Consider the following 19,196-nt stretch of genomic DNA (forward strand, 5'->3'; position numbering starts at 1 on the left):
ATACATTCAAAGTTACCTAATTTTGAAAACGGCTTTACAGGGCATGATAATAATTAACCTGTCATTCAATGGTTTGGCATATAATACGCGCGAACATTTTGCTAATTGTTAACGTCATTCTCACAGACAGAATCAGGATGTCTCTGAATACTCTTACCAAAAAATAGAAGCCAATTGCCAGATAATTTTTTTTGTAGTGGAATAATAAACCTCTTATTCGATGGTTTAGCATATAATACGAGCGGACATTTTGCTCATTGCTCGTATTTTTCCTCGCCCCTGCGGGGCTCGGAAAAAAACTACGCAACTCGCAAAATATCCGCACGTGTTATATGCTAAACCATCGAATAAGGTGTATGTATGTATGTATGTATAATAAAAGCCACGACGTGCCGTGATGTTTAAAAATAACTGGAGTGGACTAAAAAGTTTAAAACTGTTTTCAATCTGCATCAAGACATGAAGAGAAATCCATACAACAACTCCATTTCAAAATGAATATATTTAATAGAATGTGTCTTTTATGATACAAGAGCTTTTTCTATACACACATTTTTACAACTCTAAAATCTCTGCAAAATACTCTTCTTTCAAGATCGCACTGCATCATTTGCTCTCTTAGTGAGGTGTTTTTGTAGCACATGACTGTTTAAATCCCGTAATTATGGGCCCATTTTATTATCCAATATTAATACAGGCAACATAAAAGCGGTTTTTTTAACACCTTTTCATTGAAATACTCACTTATAGCTAGCCTTCCAAGTTTTTATTATGTATATAATTTGTTTCTTATTGTTAATTATTTTATTATTTGCACTTAACAGTGTTATAGGTTTACATTGACAGCTTTTTTTTTCATTAAGGTGATCTATTTTCTTGCAGTATAAAATATAGTATTAATTGTTATTTTTATTCTCTTTTATGTAGTCACACGCTAGAATTCTTTTCCAAGTGAAAAGAAAACAGACCCTGATCTCAGGTGTTTGGAGCCCGCAACTTTATAATGCATACATTTGAGAATCCACAAAACATAAACATTGCTAGTGTGACACGAGAGTACATGTACAAGTAGATGCATCTCAAAATCAGCAAAATAGACAAAAAATAGATGAAAAAAATTGGAACAAGGCCTTCCTATGCAAATCCTTCTTGAGTAACCCCAAAGTTAAGATATGGGTTAATAAACTCCAATTTGACAACCTTCAAATGAAATTTCTAGAGCAACTCTTTATGAACCCTGACAAAACAGCCCACATTTCGCAACGCCACTACTGGTTCTCCGTTGAAATTACATCGGAGAAATAAGCGCAGAAATTCCATACTGATGACTTGTTACTACCCAGATCTGGGTAGTACTTCTGATTGGATGAAAATTTGCTTCAACCAATCAGAAACACTAACTAGATCTCCCGGTGACACCTCATCAGTATGGAATTTTTGTGCTTGTTTCTCATTCCTCATTTTACAGGGAAACCAGTGCTTCTGATTGGCTGAAAATTTGCTTCAACCAGTCAGAGGCACTACCTAGATCTGGTTAGTGACACGTCATCAGTATGGATTTTCTGCACTCGTTTCTCAGACGTCACTTCAGGGGAAAACCAGCAGTGGTGGGGTTGCAAAATGTCAGCTGTTTTCTAAGGCTACTGATCTTTATGAAATGTCTACGCTGTAGCTTTCGATCCACAAATAAAATATCTTTTTCAATTTTGTTTTAGGGATTATCATTAGGGAAAGGATAAAGTATTTTATGGTTGTCCTTTTTTGAAAAGAATCCTATTATTGAGGCATAAGGATTATAGCCAAATTTGTTGTATTGTGCTGCGCGTTTGCAAACTTCAAGTGGGTTTTTCTGTTCCGTCAATCATTTGAGTTGGGTGGAGTTAATGCAAATCACAATTCAACACACTCGCTCAGCTTGGCCAGCAAAAACAAAACTGAGAATGACTTTAGACTGCTCAAGAATAGCGAAGCAAATCGCAATGATGAATGGCATTTTTGTCGAGGGCAGGAGGCAGACATGCATTGCTTTAATATTCTTCCAATGCAAGAGACAAGAATAAGAAAGTTCAGAAAATCTTGGAAGAAAACGTTTCAGTCGATTATTGCACGAAACAGGGCGATCACAGAAACAAAAACAAAGTGGATCGAAATGCAGCAATTAACATATGTCTCCTAAGAGGTCTGCTAAGAATATTGATGGACAAAAAACCCAAAATTCCTTCGTAGTTTGCAAAACGCACAGCTCGATACAACGAATTTGGCTATAAGTGATAATCAAATTAATTTCGGTAAATTTGAATGTATCTCCACCAGCAACTCATTAACTTACTTACAAAGTACTGGCACTTGAATATACAGTGAAGTCTCTGTTGATATAATAAATTGGATGTGAGCGTTCACTGCGTTGTCCAAGATAATACTCCATGTATGGGTGTACCAAAAAATAGCCAATGCCGCAACCACCAACAACAGCCAGGAACAACCAAACATTATACGTCATAGCTACCAGCATCAAAAAATATCCAATAATTAACTGAGCTATGAACAGAAGGGTTGTCTTGAGGTGAGAAATGGCTTGAAATGCACTAAGAAAAGAGAGAATTCATTAGTAGCATGAATTTATTTTTCAAAACCCAAAACCCAAAGTCAGTCTGTTCACTGTTGAGTGTCACCCACCTGAAGAAAAGGCCTCAGCGGGCTGGCCCTCACTAGCTCACTCATTTACACATACCAACATTTTCGGTCAAATATGTGAGATTTTTTGTCTTGTCTTGACAGGCATATATTTTCTAGAAACATCCCAGTAACTTCCGAAGATTTCCGATGATTTTCCTGAAGACTTACAAATGTTGTCAAAATGTTTGAATGTTTGAATGTTGTCAAAACAGGGGTGTTCCAAAAACTTTTGAGCATTTCCAAAGCTAGTGTTTTGTGATGCAGTTAAAGGACCTAAAGTCAACATGAAGTGGAAAATTTTGGGAGGAGATTGAACTGAATAATTTCCATTATTAAGGTGGCTGAACACAGTTTTGGCAGTTTGTGAGTATATGTCATTTGCCAAATCATGGCAAGAGAAAGGTTGCAGCCCACAAGCTAAAATTTGGCAAGAGAAAAATATACTGATGAGAGATTTTGATTGACAGGTAAAATGCGACGTTTTTGCAGTTCCCATGGCAACATGAATGATTGAATACAACCTTAAAATTTTACTTTTGTTCAGTTTATGTAAAATTTGCTCATTAGATTTTCCTATAAACTTTCACACAGCTTACTATAAGTAATCATTACCATCTAGAACTTATTTGACCAAATTTTAACAGACAGGTTTTTAGATAATCAGTAATATAATTGTACTGTAATTATTAAATGTGTCACAAAATTTCATCTGTTCAACTTCCATTTTAAAGTTCTCATTATTTAAAATACGATAAAAGTAAAAATTCTGCTAAATATCACAAAATTTTAATGAGTAGATTTTGAGAAATCACCTTCTGTGTACCATTGCTTTTTTCGCTGCCATGTTTGTTTGTCTAATTTAAAACACGCGCCATCGTGAGAGTTACCATTGACTGCCCACAAAACTGTGTTTAGCCACCTTATATCATGTGTTAAAGAACGTGTTATCTGGATTTGTGAGTCAGGCTTGAAGGATCACAGAATCAAAAAAAGGATGGGAGAAACCCACCCCTACTGGGGAAAAATTATCCCAATCAAACCAATAAAGACACAAAACCCTTGTAACTATTGTTAGCACAAAATTAATGTGAATAATCAAAAATAAAGATGAAATTTTAGCATCTTGTAACATATTTTGTACCTGGTGAGGTCTTGGTTTGGCCGTCTAATCAGTGGAGTTGTTTCACTGTTTTCCTTGTGTGGTTTTTGTTGGTTAGGCTTGTAAGACTTCAGAGTCTCAAAAAGAATAGCTATTAAAATTACTGCAATGCAGGATCCAGCCATTCCTGAAATTAGAACATTATGTTTTTATTTATTACTGGCATAATTTTGAATAATATAACTTAAGCGCCATAAGTAAGGCCCTGTTTTTTCTATGCACACAGCCAAACAGTTAATAACAATATTTCTTGGCATCAATGTGTACTTATTAAGGCACCATTAACTTTATATACCAGCATATATACAGTTATGTAGGTCTTATAAATGACAAATAATTCTTTATGATGTCTTCAAGATGAACTTTCTTCTACTTTAATGAACAATAATTATTTTGAAATATCTTTATGTATTCAAAGTCATTATCAGTATTTTAAACAAAAAATGTCTGGTGAAAGTATAATTACCAGTAAGGTAATTTTAATCAATTCATCCTGAACTGTCTGTGATAACCCATGTGAAACCATGTCCCTTGTAGCTCGTGATGTCATAGTTTTGACAGTCATGGACAACTTTGACATCTAATTTGTGCTGAGGGGAAAGATCTTTCAAACCACACCTAGTAAAACAGGCACAGGACGATCCAAGAAACTATGGAAAAGTGGACCTGAAAATTCCCTAAATTCCCCCACCCATCGATCTCCACTGCCTTCCATTTACATTTAATTCTGTAATCAAATCTAAACGTTTTCCCAACATCTTTTCCCACTGAGCTTAATGAAGCCTACCGGTAATAAAAACTAATGCTCTACATTAAAAAGAAAGAAATCAGGAAAGATAAGCAAAAGAAGAGAAGGGGGTAAAAACAAACGGTAACCCAAAACTATCTCCCCAAATTTTACCCTCTAGGCAAGCACGAACTTCAGGAGCTGATATTTAGCATCAGGATCAGAGGCTGCAAAGTGTTTGACCTCATGTAAACAACATTTTTGCCATAGATAGTTTGGATTTTTTTACCACAAAGTGGCCAGAAAAATGGCTAGACAAGCATCAAGATGTGTTTTTTGGGAAAAGTGAATTCTATGAAAAGCACTGCTTACCTCCAGCTGTTGATATTGTCCATCCTTTAAACAACAGATCTGAAACACTCTTTGAAGCAAAAAATGACATCTAGAGTGGAAAAAAATACCAGGAATTCATGTAGAGTAGATTAATAAAAATATGATATAAATATAGAGCATGCCAGAAGAGATCAGCGATAGCATCAATCAAATTTCTACGTAACCCTGATCTTCTGTCTCCCATAAATAATTATCAATAACCACACCTGCACAGTGACAAGAAACTCTTATGGAAATGATCTGATACAGTCACTTTCTATTGATTTAATTTAATAAAAAATGACCATATCAGGTCATTTCAATAGAACACGCTCTTGTGACATTATATTTTTTAAGACTCGTGGTAGTACTGCCCATGTATGCCAGCCACATATTTCTGCAAATAAAGTACATATGTACAATAAAACTTGTTTTTCTTTCTCATGGGAATTTTTAAGGTTCAGAAATTTGACATGGTGGGCATTAATTTTTGGTCCTGCAAATGTTTTGGGTTTTGATTTTTGCCCCCTTGCGATCATATCCATCACTTGAAATCTGAAGTACCCCCTTGGGTCAAGAAAATTGAACTTTAAACCATTTCGCCCTCGAAATTTTGCCCAAAAATGCATTTTGAACTAGAGCAGTTTTCTGGTCACTGTCATGCTATAAAGAGCTAAAATTTACCATAAAGCCATTTACAGGTCATATATACACTTCACAGCCTTCTGATCCAGATGCAAAATATTAGCTTGTGAAGTTCCGGCATGCACGGAAAGCAAAATTTTTGGCACAGGGAGACAGGGAGACTTTTCGCTTTCTCTCCTCCCCTCTTTTTTCAATTTTCTTGCCTCATTTTTTTTTTCTTTTGCTGGGCATTTAGTAGGCTTCATTTTTGAGGGAATAGTTTTTAGAAAAGCTTTTAGTATCTTAGGATTAGAAGAATGGAAAGGTAGGTGGATAGTGGAACAGAATTTTCATGAAAAATTTCGGGTCAATGCTACAAGGTTTTTTGCCTTTTCTCCAGTGTCCTTGACTGAATTATGCTCATTCTGGTATGGTTTGAAAGATCTCTTCACTGTACACAAGTTAGCAGACAAAGTTGTCCTTGACCATTAAAACTGATGACGTCACAAGTGGTAGAGGGTAGGTGCATGTGCACGGACAGTGTTTTTATTGGTGGCTCAAGGGCGAATTGCCTTTTGCCGATTTTTTTCACCTGATTTCACATTAAATGGCCAGGTTTCGCTGTTTTGTGCTGGAAAATGGATTTTTCACAAAAAGCTTGGTACTTTACTTTGCCCATTCGCCTTTGGAAATTTTGCTGAAAAACATATTTTGAAGCTACCATCGGCAATAAAATTACTTGAGACACTTTGCCCTAAAGGGCCTTTTTGACATTTTACTGACTTCCAAATGGGAAAATAAAGCTTTTCCTCTTCCATGTAATGTTGTGCTGCCATTTGAGCTACCAATAGAAAACAACAAAAACTTTTGTTCTCTGTAGTTACCCTATTTGCACAAGTTAGCAGACAAAATTGTCCTTGTTCATTAAAACTGATGATCTTACAAGTGGTAGAAGGGACGTGGATCTGCACGGGCAGTTATGGGCAGCTGCATGGGCATTGACGGTTTCCCCGCCGATAGATCAAAGTTTCAGCTCCATACTATGGCCCAATTATTTTCACGCAAACTGGGCTAAATCCAGCAGCCGAAATAGTGCTAAATATGCTTTTCATTACACCTTTAATGCCACACAATACGCAAAAAAGAAGAACAAGAAAAGAAAGAACAAAGTAGGGACTTTCATGACGATATCCACAGTAGGTCACCCACCCCGCCAGACAGCGACCACCCAAAATGCAAACATTTAGTGGTCCCTACAGGAGGTGGTTACTTAGGAGAATCGACCCACAACCGGGGGTCTCTTCCAAGAAGAGGTCCCTACACACCTACATTTTGGAAGAGGATATTGCATGCAAATTCTAAGTACTGATATGTGTAGATTCATGCTGTCAGTGAACATTCTTCGTACACTGTGAGGCCAGGAGCGGTAGTACAAACAGCAAACAAAGAGATCAGGCCATGTGGTTTACCAAAGAATAAAAACAATGGAAAATTATAAAACCGTCAGCACAAAAAAGGTTCGATGTCGCTTACAAGAGACGGTCGTCTACGAGAGATTCCATTAAATTATGGGTCTTTGACTAGGAAAATCTGGGTACTTTGATAGGTGGTCACTGATAAAGTACGGGGCACCCAACGAGAATACAGTTCAAAACCACTTTAACATTGTTAAACGTATTTTAGTATTTAAACGGTAGATACAGGCATATTTTTATCCCCTAAAAATTTTTCATCTGTTCGGATTTCCTAGCTGAAAGTCTAGTGATCCGGAAATTATGGGGATTAAAACTTACCTTTTCGAAAATTTTAGCCAAAAAAAAAGGCTCCCGAAAATTCCAGGTGACATTTTCAGGGTAAAACTTCGTTAAAAATGCGCAGTTATACCATTCTCTAGATGTTCGAAAATCCTAGGAGAGGCAGGAAAGTAAGAAATTTTACAACAAATGTTCCGAAAATTCTAGATCTCAAATCGTCTTCCGAACAGATATTTTCCGAAAATTGACGTTGGGTGCCCCTGACAGTAGGAGGTAGTCGTACTTAAAGGTTCAACTGTGTACAAGCTTACTTAACGGGGGGTGACAGCTCTAACAAGGGTTGTTTCGGGAGAAAAACAAATTTATTCCGGGAATCTGGAGATTTTGCCGGGAATCGGGAAACCTGGGAAATTTTTAGGGAAATATGAGATATTTTCGGGACATTGAGCAAAGATTTGATATTACATGTTATCAAACAATATATATACAGTGATATGCACCCAGTGTATGCGCTGTATTCTATGTATTTTGACACTTGAAAACGGCTGAACTCCCCATGATATGAAAAGACCAATCAGCAATGTTTCCAACTAAAATAGCATGAAGTTCAAGTGCGATTGACCACGTGCAATCCCCAGCGGATTGACACAAGAACCGTACCAGTGCAAAGAACATACTATCAGTTCACACCAGATCCCATCATTCATTAGTTCAAGGGTATTTTTACGCTGCACGTTAACGACTTTTAAGAGCACATTACAGTGATTGCATACTGGAAAACTTGAAAGAAGTACGTAAGAAGTATGTAAGAGAAAAACGAAACTCATTTAACCTTGTTAAACACAAATGAGGCCACAAAAAGTGGTATGTCTTTGAAGACTCTTTAATCACCCTGATCTCGTTGGGGTCCTTCCAATTTTGCTGGAAAATCCCGAATCCCGATCAATATGCGTTCGGGATAGGAAAATTTCAGATTTCGACAGTTGTTCTGAAATTTTCAAATGAATTCTTATGATACTCATACAACGACACCACACAGAGTGTACTTAGCTGAAAGTGATATCCAGAGCAATTTCAAAAACTGCACAACTTGTATAAAATAAAATTGACAACTTCTACGCGAAGTCACGCAATAAAAATAAGCATAAAAAGGACAATTGATTTAGAGAACATTTTAGACAGAATTTGTCCTCTCAGAAGACTAGAAATGGCGTTTCAGAACACCAAGATTTCAAAATTTTCTGGGGGAGCATGCCCCCAGACCCCTCAAGTGGTTGGCCCCTTCACTGCTCGCCTGATTCATTGGTGATTAAAAAACAAAAAACACGATTTTATATACGCAAAAAGTTTGACAGTCTTTCTGTGTTACCATGATACCCTCTAAACGAAAAAATAACTAAGATTAGATAGTTAACAAGTTACATAATTAAAAAGAAGCTGCAAAAAAAATCTCTAATCAAAATTTTAATTTTAATTGTTAAAACAATTTTGGGAAGTTAAACATTTGTAGGGAATGCCACCGAAAAATTCGGGAGAGTCGACGAAATTTCCGGGAGGACATGAGGTTATTCATAGGACTGCCCAAACAGCCTTTGTTAGAGTTGTCACCCCCCGTTTACTTACATGCATGACGTCCAATTTCCAATGTTTTTAACTCTCTCTTTTTGATTTCGCTGCTTTTCATAGCATGAGCAAAAGTTGAGGGTACTGTTCAAGGAAACAATAGTGGTATTGGTGACATACCCAAGTCACGAATTCCCCTAACACTGAAACAGAATGCATCGCGCTTCACGATTGATTTTCTGTTGACTGCAAGAATTGTAAGGCGTTCCACGAAGTCACTCGTCCCAGTCTTATCGGAGTGGGTTGACTCACTTCGGTAGAGTTTTGGTGGTAGTCTGCGTTGCTGGCGGGGTTTTTTTTAGTGCGTTTTTCATTTGTGGTTCGTATAGGGTTCATATAAGCATGATTAAAAGAGGTTCGCAAAGAAAGAGATACAGTCGCGCGATAGCTGAACCGAAGACGAAAAAGAAAGTGATGGGGGAGGGGGTGAGGGAAGAAGGCGGAAAGAAATGCCGTTTGTGCGAAGGACTCTAAACAAAGAGCGAGACAGAGGGAAACAGCTTGGAGTGTACGTGATGAGGAAGAAGTGTACTCCAGCCAGGACTACCATTTTGCGATAAGAATGTAGATGAGCCAGTCGAACCACCCTGTTAAAGATGTTTTAATAAGATGATTTTCTAGATTTTTCTAGATTCATGAATGCTTGCGGATTTATTTCATTGCGAATGATCGGATTTAAAAAATGCACTTTTTTGATGCACTTTATTTGAATGTCAAAGTATTTTGCTCAAAAGTACTAACTGGGGACACTCAGAATCAGGGTTGTCAACAACTGGCCCACGTCTTCAAATATTAGGGAGCTTCAGCGACAACGACGGCGACAGCAACGAAAACGTCACTTAAAAAGTGAAGTCGCGCTTCATCAAACTTTATCGCGCTTATTCCATCTCGTTCAGTTCGTTAAATATTGGCAATTTGTTGGGGGGAGTTTAATTCTAAAAGACTGTATCGAAGTTCAGGGAAAGAAAAATAAAGTTGTTGTCTTGTGTTCACGTTTTCATATCGCACTCGTACAATGACGGCAAAGAAATGTACAAAAAAGCGTGATACACGTGCCGAGTTGTTGTTTTGCCAATCTTAACCCACTGCTTTTTGGTCGTTCTCGTTGACTTCGCCGTCGTCGTTGCTGAAGCCCCCTATTGAGAATTGATAGGGAACTAAGAGAAGAGATAAAAGATGACGTCAAAACACACGGCACATGACGTCATTTGTGCAAAAAATACTCGTTAACTCTGATCGCCACTAATTTGCGGTGACACAAAACGCACGGGAAACGTGATGTTGTTGGCATAGTAAGATTTGACCTGCGGGTTGGTTTACTTCCCACCAATCACATTGTTATCAAGTTACAATTGCATACCCGAGTTTATGAGGAAGCGTTCGATGTTAGCATTAAAATCGCTCAAACAACGCAAAATAGTTGAAATTTTAACATTGTCGGAAAGTCGAGTCTACTGAATTGAAGAAAGTGCAAACTTCGGCGATTATTCGGGAGATTTCGTACTCTTATCTGTAGACTTGCTCACAAGTCGAGCTTTTGAGCGCGTAGCGCGACAGTGAGCGCGAAGCGCGATCGTACAAGCGCCGAGCGCGAAGTGCGAGCGAACGAGCGAAAGCTCGTCGTTCGTGCCGCGTCCTACCACACCAGACAAGAAAACTATGCGAACGACTTTGAGAAATTCTATCTTATCTGAAGACCGCGAGATACGTTCCAAAATCTGGGGTCTCCCGGATTATCCGGGACAGCACTGACTATTTTTACGTCTCCTACTGGAGACGGGAACCGCCATTTTACGTGTTCATCCAAGCCACTTGAAGGTCCAGCCGCTTGCAATGCAAAGGGAGTACCTTAATTTCGCAGTTATTGTAAGACCCTGAGTATTGGTCCGGCCCCGGGAATTCGAACCCCGGCCTCCCGCTCTGTAGACTCTCGTGCAGTCTACCCTCCCTGCTGTCAAGCGCTCTACCAGCTGTAATCCTGTTGCGGTAAATTTGCAGTTAGTTTACTAAAGACGTATTCAGATTCCCAACCGTTTACACACTTCGAAGATAAATCCAGGGAGATTAAGCAACGGCAACAACGAGAACTTCATAAAAGCAATAGATACATTCCTAATTGCTATCCGTGCACGACCACGGCGTTGCTCGAAGGGGGAGTATATATATTAACATTATATGGAGGAAGTAACCACGCAACGACGAATTTTTGCTGGGTAAGGAGTTCAACTCCAGGGAAACTCAACTATATTTGCTATTTTGAGCGTGTCGGGACAGAGACGAATAAGTTTGAAAAATGCGAATTCATTTTTATATTGACTCGCCGTCTTCATTTTTGTTGGCTTTTACACATTATGCTTGGCTTTTTCGAGCATTTTAGTGATGCCAGAGGGCTCAGCATTATTTGAAAAATTTAATGACATTTTCCCAGAATTTATGTTGCAGAGAAATAAAATACAAATAAAATTGAGAGAAAATAAAGACTTAAAGTTGAATTGAAAAAAAAAAAATTGATAATACAAAGCTCCGTATGGTGAGCATCGTCGGAGTATTTTAGTAACCGTTTGGGGGTTGACCAAGCATTTTTGTTGGAAAAATGGAGAATCAAGGTGAGGCATTTTATACTATAGTAGGAAAACAAAAGTATGATGTACAAAAGACTGCGTGGTTGCTAAAGCGCCCTATATTCATGAAGACGTTTTCATTCTACGACGGAAGGTGTTAGTCATTCACAAAGCTCGTTCATAGTCCTTTAAACCTGACAAAGGTGTTAAACTTTAAATAGTAACTTTTCTCACATAGATGATAAAATCTTGACGCAGATAATAAATTATAATCTGTAGTAAAAACGTAGTCCGCCTCTGCTCGTAGGGTTTCATCCGTTCTTTTTGCAAGTGGCAAGTGGCTTCGTCGATTGCTTGTGCCTCCAAGGCACCACAAGAGACCGTCGGAGGTTTCTGCAAGAATATTTTCGGCTCGCCGTTTGCTAGAGTCCCTTAATACAACTGCAAATGGCCTATAGAGAGGTTAACCCTGAGAATAATTGTACAGACGCTAGAGAACTTGGAGACAAACAACAACAACAACAACAAAACTACATCACGATATGCTGTAGATTGATCTGAGTAATAGGCCATAGATTGCACGATGGCGTCATCTTACTATTACGATCAGAATTCTTTTCGTTTTTCTTTTCATATTTAAATTTGGAAGCCCCAGTGAGGTTTAAATGACAAAAGCCTTAGTGTGCACAAGAAACTTGCAAAACCCTCAAGGATCCTGGTCATTGTAGCAAAATGACGCCATCGTGTAAATGGCTATTGCACTCTTTTTCAATATTTCAAGTCAAGTTACGTCCACTGATTTTTTTAACTCAGTCTTTCCTCCTAAACATCGAACTTTAGACTATCTTTTGTGTATACAATGAAGGTAGCAAGAAGAAGCAGATAAAACAGTAACTGATAAACCTGGACTTCACATAATTAATTGTAAGACGTTGTAAACTAACAGAAACACTGAGTTTCTGCGGGGGCATTGGTAAATACACGATTGTACATTGGCACCCTAGCTTGTGTTTGCTTAGGTTCCTACAAGATTTTGAATTGCTCGCAAAAAAGTTAGATGCGAAAAGTCTTAACATTAATTACAAAATGTAGTTCAGAATATTTCGGTCTAAAGAATGGACACGCTTCTCGGTCATGCGCTGTGGCTTCGAACGGAAAGAGTCGGCTGACTCTCCACAGCAGCATTCATCACAACTGATTCTTCAGACGTAGATGAACTTTCACCGGGAATTATTTCCGTGGGTGAAATCTTCCCGAGTTTCGCTTGTTCCTGGATTCTGCTGAACTTTGATCCTATGATTGGCAGCAGTGGTGTTATAACGATTGCTCCAAATATGACGCAAAGTGCTCCAGATATTTTACCTGCTGTAATAAGGAGTATTTGAATTATATAAGATCAAGGTCAGAATGCATCACTGTCAACTCAGTTAACTTCATAGCTATGAAACGAACAGTAGGTCCATAATTCCTAAGTTGCATAGTAGAAACTGTGTTGGGTTTTGTTAGCCTGCATAACAGGCGCTTTATGAGCCAAACGAGGTGAACGCGGCATTCTACGCGAATCATAGGAATCCCCTCGACTCGCACTTCACGCAAAATGCGGCGTTTGCCTCGCTTGGCTCATAAAGCGCAGGTTCTATCGGTGCAATGTCTACGATCAGATTTCAATGGGTCCACTCGGTATATTTTTGCCTATCAGGTCTTCTATAGATCCTCTGAGTACGTTCTGAGGCATAATCGTTTGCAGTCCTTTGCAGTTAATGTTCATAAGTTATCCATGCTTCCCTACTAACAGAGGCCTCTCTCGCGGCTAAAGAAAAATGAGAACAGAGAGAAAGAACTCTGACGGCCCCCTTACTATCACACGCACGCTCTCAGCGTCAGCCTGTGTACAGCCACCCCCTCATTTCCTAAACTCTTGCAACCACGTCCCCAGGGTCTTCTCTTTTCATATCGGAAAACGAGAAGATCTTGGGAGACGAGGTTGAAACAGCAAGTAGTGCTTTAGTGACGTGCGACACAACTGTGAACTCAGAATTTCTTCTTCGCAAAACGTGTGAAATATTCTGTTGCGCCGTCCTGACGAGCCCCAAAAAGGGCGAAACGGCTGTCTACGGCTACGATTCCGCTCTGTTTTTGGTTCTTTCGGTGTCGTGTTGATGTCTTGCAAAGTTATTTTTCACGTAGTACGATCAGCTTTGCAGAATTCAGTGTGAAATATTCCGCCATTTTCTCCAACTCTACCAAAACAACTGAGCTAATGCAACCTCGTTCCTAGTCTATCTCGGTTGGCGACTCTTTTTCTGCCAATGACCTGTACTATTATTGACGTAATTTTCCCGGATAACCCAAACGTCTGCCAAATTGGTCAACACTAGCTTGCACCAGAGGCAAAACTCGAAGCAGGCTGGTCAACGCTAGCTGGTTATGAAGAATTAGCCGGGGATGTTGAGCCAATCAGAAATGGAGAAATATTTTAAGTGAATAATAATGCATGTTTATGCAAGCATATTTATCCACAGATTTAGTGTAGAGAGAAAACTAAAAATAGTTGCAACTTACCAATGGTGACAGGAACCATATCTCCATACCCAACGCTACTCATTGTCACAACAGCCCACCAGCAGGCTGCAGGAATACTCACAAAGTTGGTTCCTTGGTTTTCCTGTTCAAAGTAATAACTGCAACTTGCAAAAACAACCGTGGTCATAAGGATCAAGAAAGCCAAAGTCAAAATATCACTGATGCATTCCCGTATGGTCTGGACAAATATCTGAGCAGCGGAGCTGTAACGGTAAATTTTTACAAAACGGAGTAAACGCAAAAGACGGAACACGCGCAAAACGTAGGCGGATTGTACTGAAGATGGAAGAGTGGAAACTAAGATGGTAACGTAAAACGGCAGGACGGCAAGAAGGTCAAAAGCGTTGAGAAGGTTCCGGAAAAATCGCAGCTTATCAGGAGAGGCTGCGAAACGGATTAGCACTTCTAACGTAAAACAGGCAACGCAGAATGCCTCGATAATGAAGAGTTTTTGTAGTTTGCTCGATGAAGTGTAGTTTGCCTCTTTATGATCACTATGGAGCTGTTTGTTGTAGAGAGTCTTGTTTACCGTCTCGTTTTCAGGTATCACGTTCCTCGAAACGGGCGACATATTTGCGTCGCTAAACTCTGGAAGGGTTTCAATGCACAGTAAAATGACAGACAAAATAATCAATAGTAAAAGAAGCAAGTTAACAATGCGAGCGACAATATTAGCCCCGGGATTTTCAAAGAGTTCCCATACCATTCTTTGGTATCGGTTACTTGGGCGTATACTACGTTTAGGCCTGCGAACTGTTGTGTCTTTCGATAGGTACTCCGTGAGACCAAAAAATTGCATTTCTCTCGTCAAAATTTCGTGGGGAATATGCTCAGGTTGGAGAAACTCGCCAGCGGTTTGGTAAAAATGGTACACACTTTCAAATGCGATTCGGTTTCTGTCAAAGAAAAGTTCGTCCTTATCTTCGTCGTAGAAAAACGCCCTTCGTCTTGATTGAGCGAGCAGACTTTTCGGGAATTTCAACAGCCTGGAGTACGTTAGCTCGTATTTTTTCCCACTAACGTTGATTTTTATCCTCTCTGTGCTTTTCCCTGGAACGGCAACATAGCTTATCCTTGCACTCCGACGAGATATCAAACCGTCGCTTTTATCTCGTAAAAGAGGAGATCCTGTATCGGACCAAGATCTTCGTCGTGAACTAGAAGAAACAATCATGAGTTCCCCAGCGACTGCAGCAGTTGACAATTCTGTCAGCATTGTAACGAAATCAAATATAGAAGCGTAACAGTCGACTTCCACGAAAAACCTCTCAGCTCTCTTGCTTGCTTTATTTGCATGGTGTTCAGTGCTTGGTCAAATTTTATATAGGTATATTCTATAAGCCAAATTTGTAAAAAAAACAAGTGCGTTAAGCGATAAACGCACCTAAGTTCATTCACTAACAATTCTTTTTTACATCAGAATACAAGCAGAACGGTTGAACAAACGAGTGTCTCGATTATCTGTCAATATCTTGTGTCAATAGGTTTATTCAGGGAAATCCTATCAACCTAAACTTTGAATAGTAACAAATGGCCCACTCTTGCGTAAGACAAACTATTCCTGCACTTTGCTGTGTAAATACACTTGCCCTGAAACACTTTCTTTTGACGACAAAGGCTGAAAACGAGAGAGTCATTTTTGCAAAGAAATCTTTGTCAACCGAGTCATTGCAGTTTTAACCACTTAAATCATCGTTGAAACGAGATTTGAAGACCAGATGCCTGTTTATTGCAAGATGGGAAAAAAGTGTAAAATGCGCTCACATGATAGATTCGGTAAATTTGCGATAAGAAGCGGACTATAAAAATTATCAAGATATACAACATTATCAAGGTTTGCATGCATATTCAACAGTGATAGAAATCAGATGATGTTTCTATCTGTGAACTTTTGAGTCGACTCGTCGCGTGTTCTTTTTAAGTTTCGGTGCGTATCCGTCGTATAAATTCAATAAATGCAATCTCTTTTCAAATGAATGCGGTAGTTCTAACTCATACGTCAACAATTTCTTTAGGTGAAAGCCGTATGTAAATATAAGCAACAAAATGTTAACAAGACTTTTTAATTTTTTAAATAATCAGTAATACTTAAAATTAAAAAGAACTTTATTTTCAAATTTATTGTTTCTTTTCAACATATTTACTCAACCGGAGGGACTGGATTTGAAGGGGTTGCTTTGGTGGCTCAAAGGAAAGGTGTTTGCAGTATTGAGTGTGAAAAAACTAAAAAAAAGCTGAAGAAATGTAGAATGAATTGCAGGCATTAGTTTAAATAAGGGAAGTGTCTGTCCTATTGTCCGTTAAGGGGACTGATACTAAGGTAGGCGTGGAACTCTCGGGGCCGAAATATCAACGCCACAAAAACTGATGAAGTCCGCTCAAACAAATGATGTTTGTGTAGCTGGAAATTTCTTCCTGAAAGCGCGCGCTCTCATTGGTTAAATAGTTACTTCGAGGTCACATGACATCTAGTCTCAATATTTCCCTCGGGGCATTGAGATTTGAGGGAAACAAAATTAACTGTTTCCGTCCGGACCAGTGCTTTGAACTTATAACGTGGTTTGAAATAAGAAAAAAGGATAAAAAGGGAAAAAATTACAAGTTGCTATAAACGAAAACTTGACACATAAAGAAATAACAAAACTGCGACAAAACGACGACTGTGACTGACACTTACATTCATTGTTATGGCCAGAGAAAAGCTGAATGGGAGCGGTCTCTGCCGCGTAAAACGCGAGCAAACGTAGAAAATGAATAGAACTGCGCCGCACGGAAGAGAACTGCCCTTAGCGCGGAACAAAATAAACTACCTGAAACTTGTACTGTAGAACTGCGTTGCCGAAATAAGTACGGTGGAATGTGCAGAAAAGAAAACTAACAAAGGTGCTAATGAAGATGAAAAAGCAAAGAGACGCTTACGAGGAGGCAGAAACAGACAGAAAGAACTTAACATCTAAACGAAAAAAAAAGAAGAAGCGAATTATGAAAAAAATGTCACGCTTGGATCTTAGAGGCCCATGGCATTGATCCCCGCGCATTTTGATTTGTTCCATACATTTCGATACATTGTTCATTTTCTCGTTAGATTTTCTCTTGTCTCATCAATTTCAATCGCTTTAAAAAGCGAAAAACGTTCCGTCGTCCAATTCTACAGCAAAGTGTAACTTATAGCGGAACAACACAGTTACAAACTATATCCAATTAAATACGAAAACAGCTTAGCAGAAATTATATCCTTTGGTGTTTGACATACAGTAGATCCCTTTTCCTCCTTGGTAGAACGGCCTGATAACTCGAACTACCCGCTAACTCGAACTAAGTCCAAATTCCCTTGGATTTCACCCCACTTTTCAGTCATTTTTACGCTGTTAACTCGAACTCGGATAACTCAAATTTCCCGCTAACTCGAACTAAATTTCATTTCCCTTCATCAAAAATTCACTGAAATTTACCCCAATGACTCGAATTCTCGTTCTTGTAACTCCACTCGGATACCAGCCGTTAAAAGCACTAAAATACTGGTCAACACTAAAATTGGTGCAACGAACAGATCATATTTATAATTTAAAAAGGCCTAATATACCTTAAGTTTTAAAATTTGACCTGCACCATTCACTGAAGTGCTGAAAAATCAGTCACTATCAATTCTTGATGTGGCAAATTGAATTTTGCAATTGACCCCATTAACTCGAACCCTCGCTAACTCGAACTGGTTTTCGCTTCCCTTCACAGTTCGGATGACTGGGGTTCCACTGTGCCTACTTTTATGGAACTACCCCTCTCCCCCGGAATATCAGTGCCTTCTTAAAACACTTGTTTATGGGCTTGGACAGGAGCCGATTACTCCTGGCTTGGAATTAGAACTGACGGCTGAGCATTCACGATCTTGTGACCAAGATGAGTTATAATTTTATCACAGTTGGATTTGTCAGTGTTTATGTCATGATCCAAAATATTGCTTCTTCTAAAGTCTGGTTTCTGTTCTGCGACGCTTTGCTACATAATCGAAAGCTTGCTACAAAAGACGTATTCAGGCAGTCCTAAGACCACTGACAAATAATGTTGCCATTTATTTTAGCGATTGCAAATATGTCATGTCTGTTTGTCTCGAAACAAAGGCCAATGCAGCAAAGCATATGCCTTCCGCGTCAGTGACGCAGATCGGTCGCCAATATCATTGGCAGTTGGCTTGTGTGGTTGGCGTTTGGGAGAATTTGATTGCTTTAACAAGGCAACAGGCGATAATAGGAGCCGATGCTTGATTCAAACTTATACTGGGAAGCATACCTGAGGCTAACCAAGAACTGAAATAGCCGCCCCGTCAATCAAGCTTCAATCAGGCTCTATTTTCGTATTGATTTAGGGCAAATGGGGAGCAAGGCGAAACAACAAAGGCCCAATTTTAGCACCAATGCGTAACTGAAGATGTACTGATCACGAGTTTCGAAAGTCTTCTAAACTTTGGGTTGAAGTAACTGTTCAGATAACTTCTAGTCGTCCTGAAAGCAATTAATTTTACGAGGGGCCTTTTGAAAATGATTATGCTCGGAAGCGTGAGTGTTGTCTTAGAGATTCCAAAAAGGTACAAACTGACAAGTCCGTGTTGCCATTAGCCTCCCACGCGGACGAACCCCTAAGATCGTCTGCGTGGGAGGTTATCTTGCCATAAATGATAGTTAAGACTAATAGCAGAGGTAAACCTCAAAAGTGATATGACTTTGTCGAAGTTTTCTTACTTACCTAGTTTTCCAAATCATTTTTTTTTCAATCGAACCCGGTATTGAAAATTCACATGATCGGTTTTTAATTGCGATACGTTTTCTCCTGATTGAATTTGTTGAAGAGGTTGTTGTAAAGCGTTGTTTCACAGGGAATGGGACAAAACAGTGGCAGATCCTAACGGGGGGGAGGGGTCATCCAGACCCTGAGATAAGGGAGGGGGGGCGGTCTCAAAAATTTTTTCCGCAATTCTTGCTTCAGTTTGGTCTAAAAATAAGGGGGGGGGGGGTTGCAAGGCCCCCCAGGCCCCTCTCCTGGATCTGCCACTGCGGAAAAAAGATGACATTTTTAATCCCTCTCCTCCGCCACGGGCCTTTTCTAAAAATTATTATATGGAA

At 39.2% G+C, this 19,196-nt stretch overlaps 2 protein-coding genes across 3 annotated transcripts; both read right to left on the minus strand.

Annotated features, from left to right (window-relative positions):
- Positions 1-2,244: 2,244 nt before the first annotated feature.
- On the minus strand, positions 2,245-9,111 carry LOC140937174 (protein SLC31A2-like). 2 transcript variants are annotated; one of them, XM_073386706.1, is made up of 4 exons: positions 8,936-9,111; positions 4,935-5,004; positions 3,818-3,962; positions 2,245-2,366 (listed from the first exon to the last, which is right to left on the minus strand). In XM_073386706.1, exons 1-4 carry the CDS (start codon positions 8,939-8,941, stop codon positions 2,330-2,332), a joined length of 258 nt encoding a protein of 85 aa, XP_073242807.1. In that variant the 5' UTR covers positions 8,942-9,111; the 3' UTR covers positions 2,245-2,329. The 2 variants fall into 2 exon arrangements, with proteins under 2 accessions (XP_073242807.1, XP_073242806.1); XM_073386705.1 differs by having other exon boundaries at positions 2,251-2,585.
- A 2,300-nt stretch (positions 9,112-11,411) lies between these two features.
- LOC140937510 (potassium voltage-gated channel subfamily A member 3-like) lies at positions 11,412-15,896 on the minus strand. The gene is made up of 2 exons (XM_073387071.1): positions 14,059-15,896; positions 11,412-12,861 (listed from the first exon to the last, which is right to left on the minus strand). Exons 1-2 carry the CDS (start codon positions 15,293-15,295, stop codon positions 12,629-12,631), a joined length of 1,470 nt encoding a protein of 489 aa, XP_073243172.1. The 5' UTR covers positions 15,296-15,896; the 3' UTR covers positions 11,412-12,628.
- Between the last annotated feature and the right edge of the window lie 3,300 nt (positions 15,897-19,196).

The sequence above is a fragment of the Porites lutea genome, chromosome 5, assembly GCF_958299795.1.
Source record: "Porites lutea chromosome 5, jaPorLute2.1, whole genome shotgun sequence".
In the NCBI taxonomy this organism is placed as follows: domain Eukaryota; kingdom Metazoa; phylum Cnidaria; class Anthozoa; order Scleractinia; family Poritidae; genus Porites; species Porites lutea.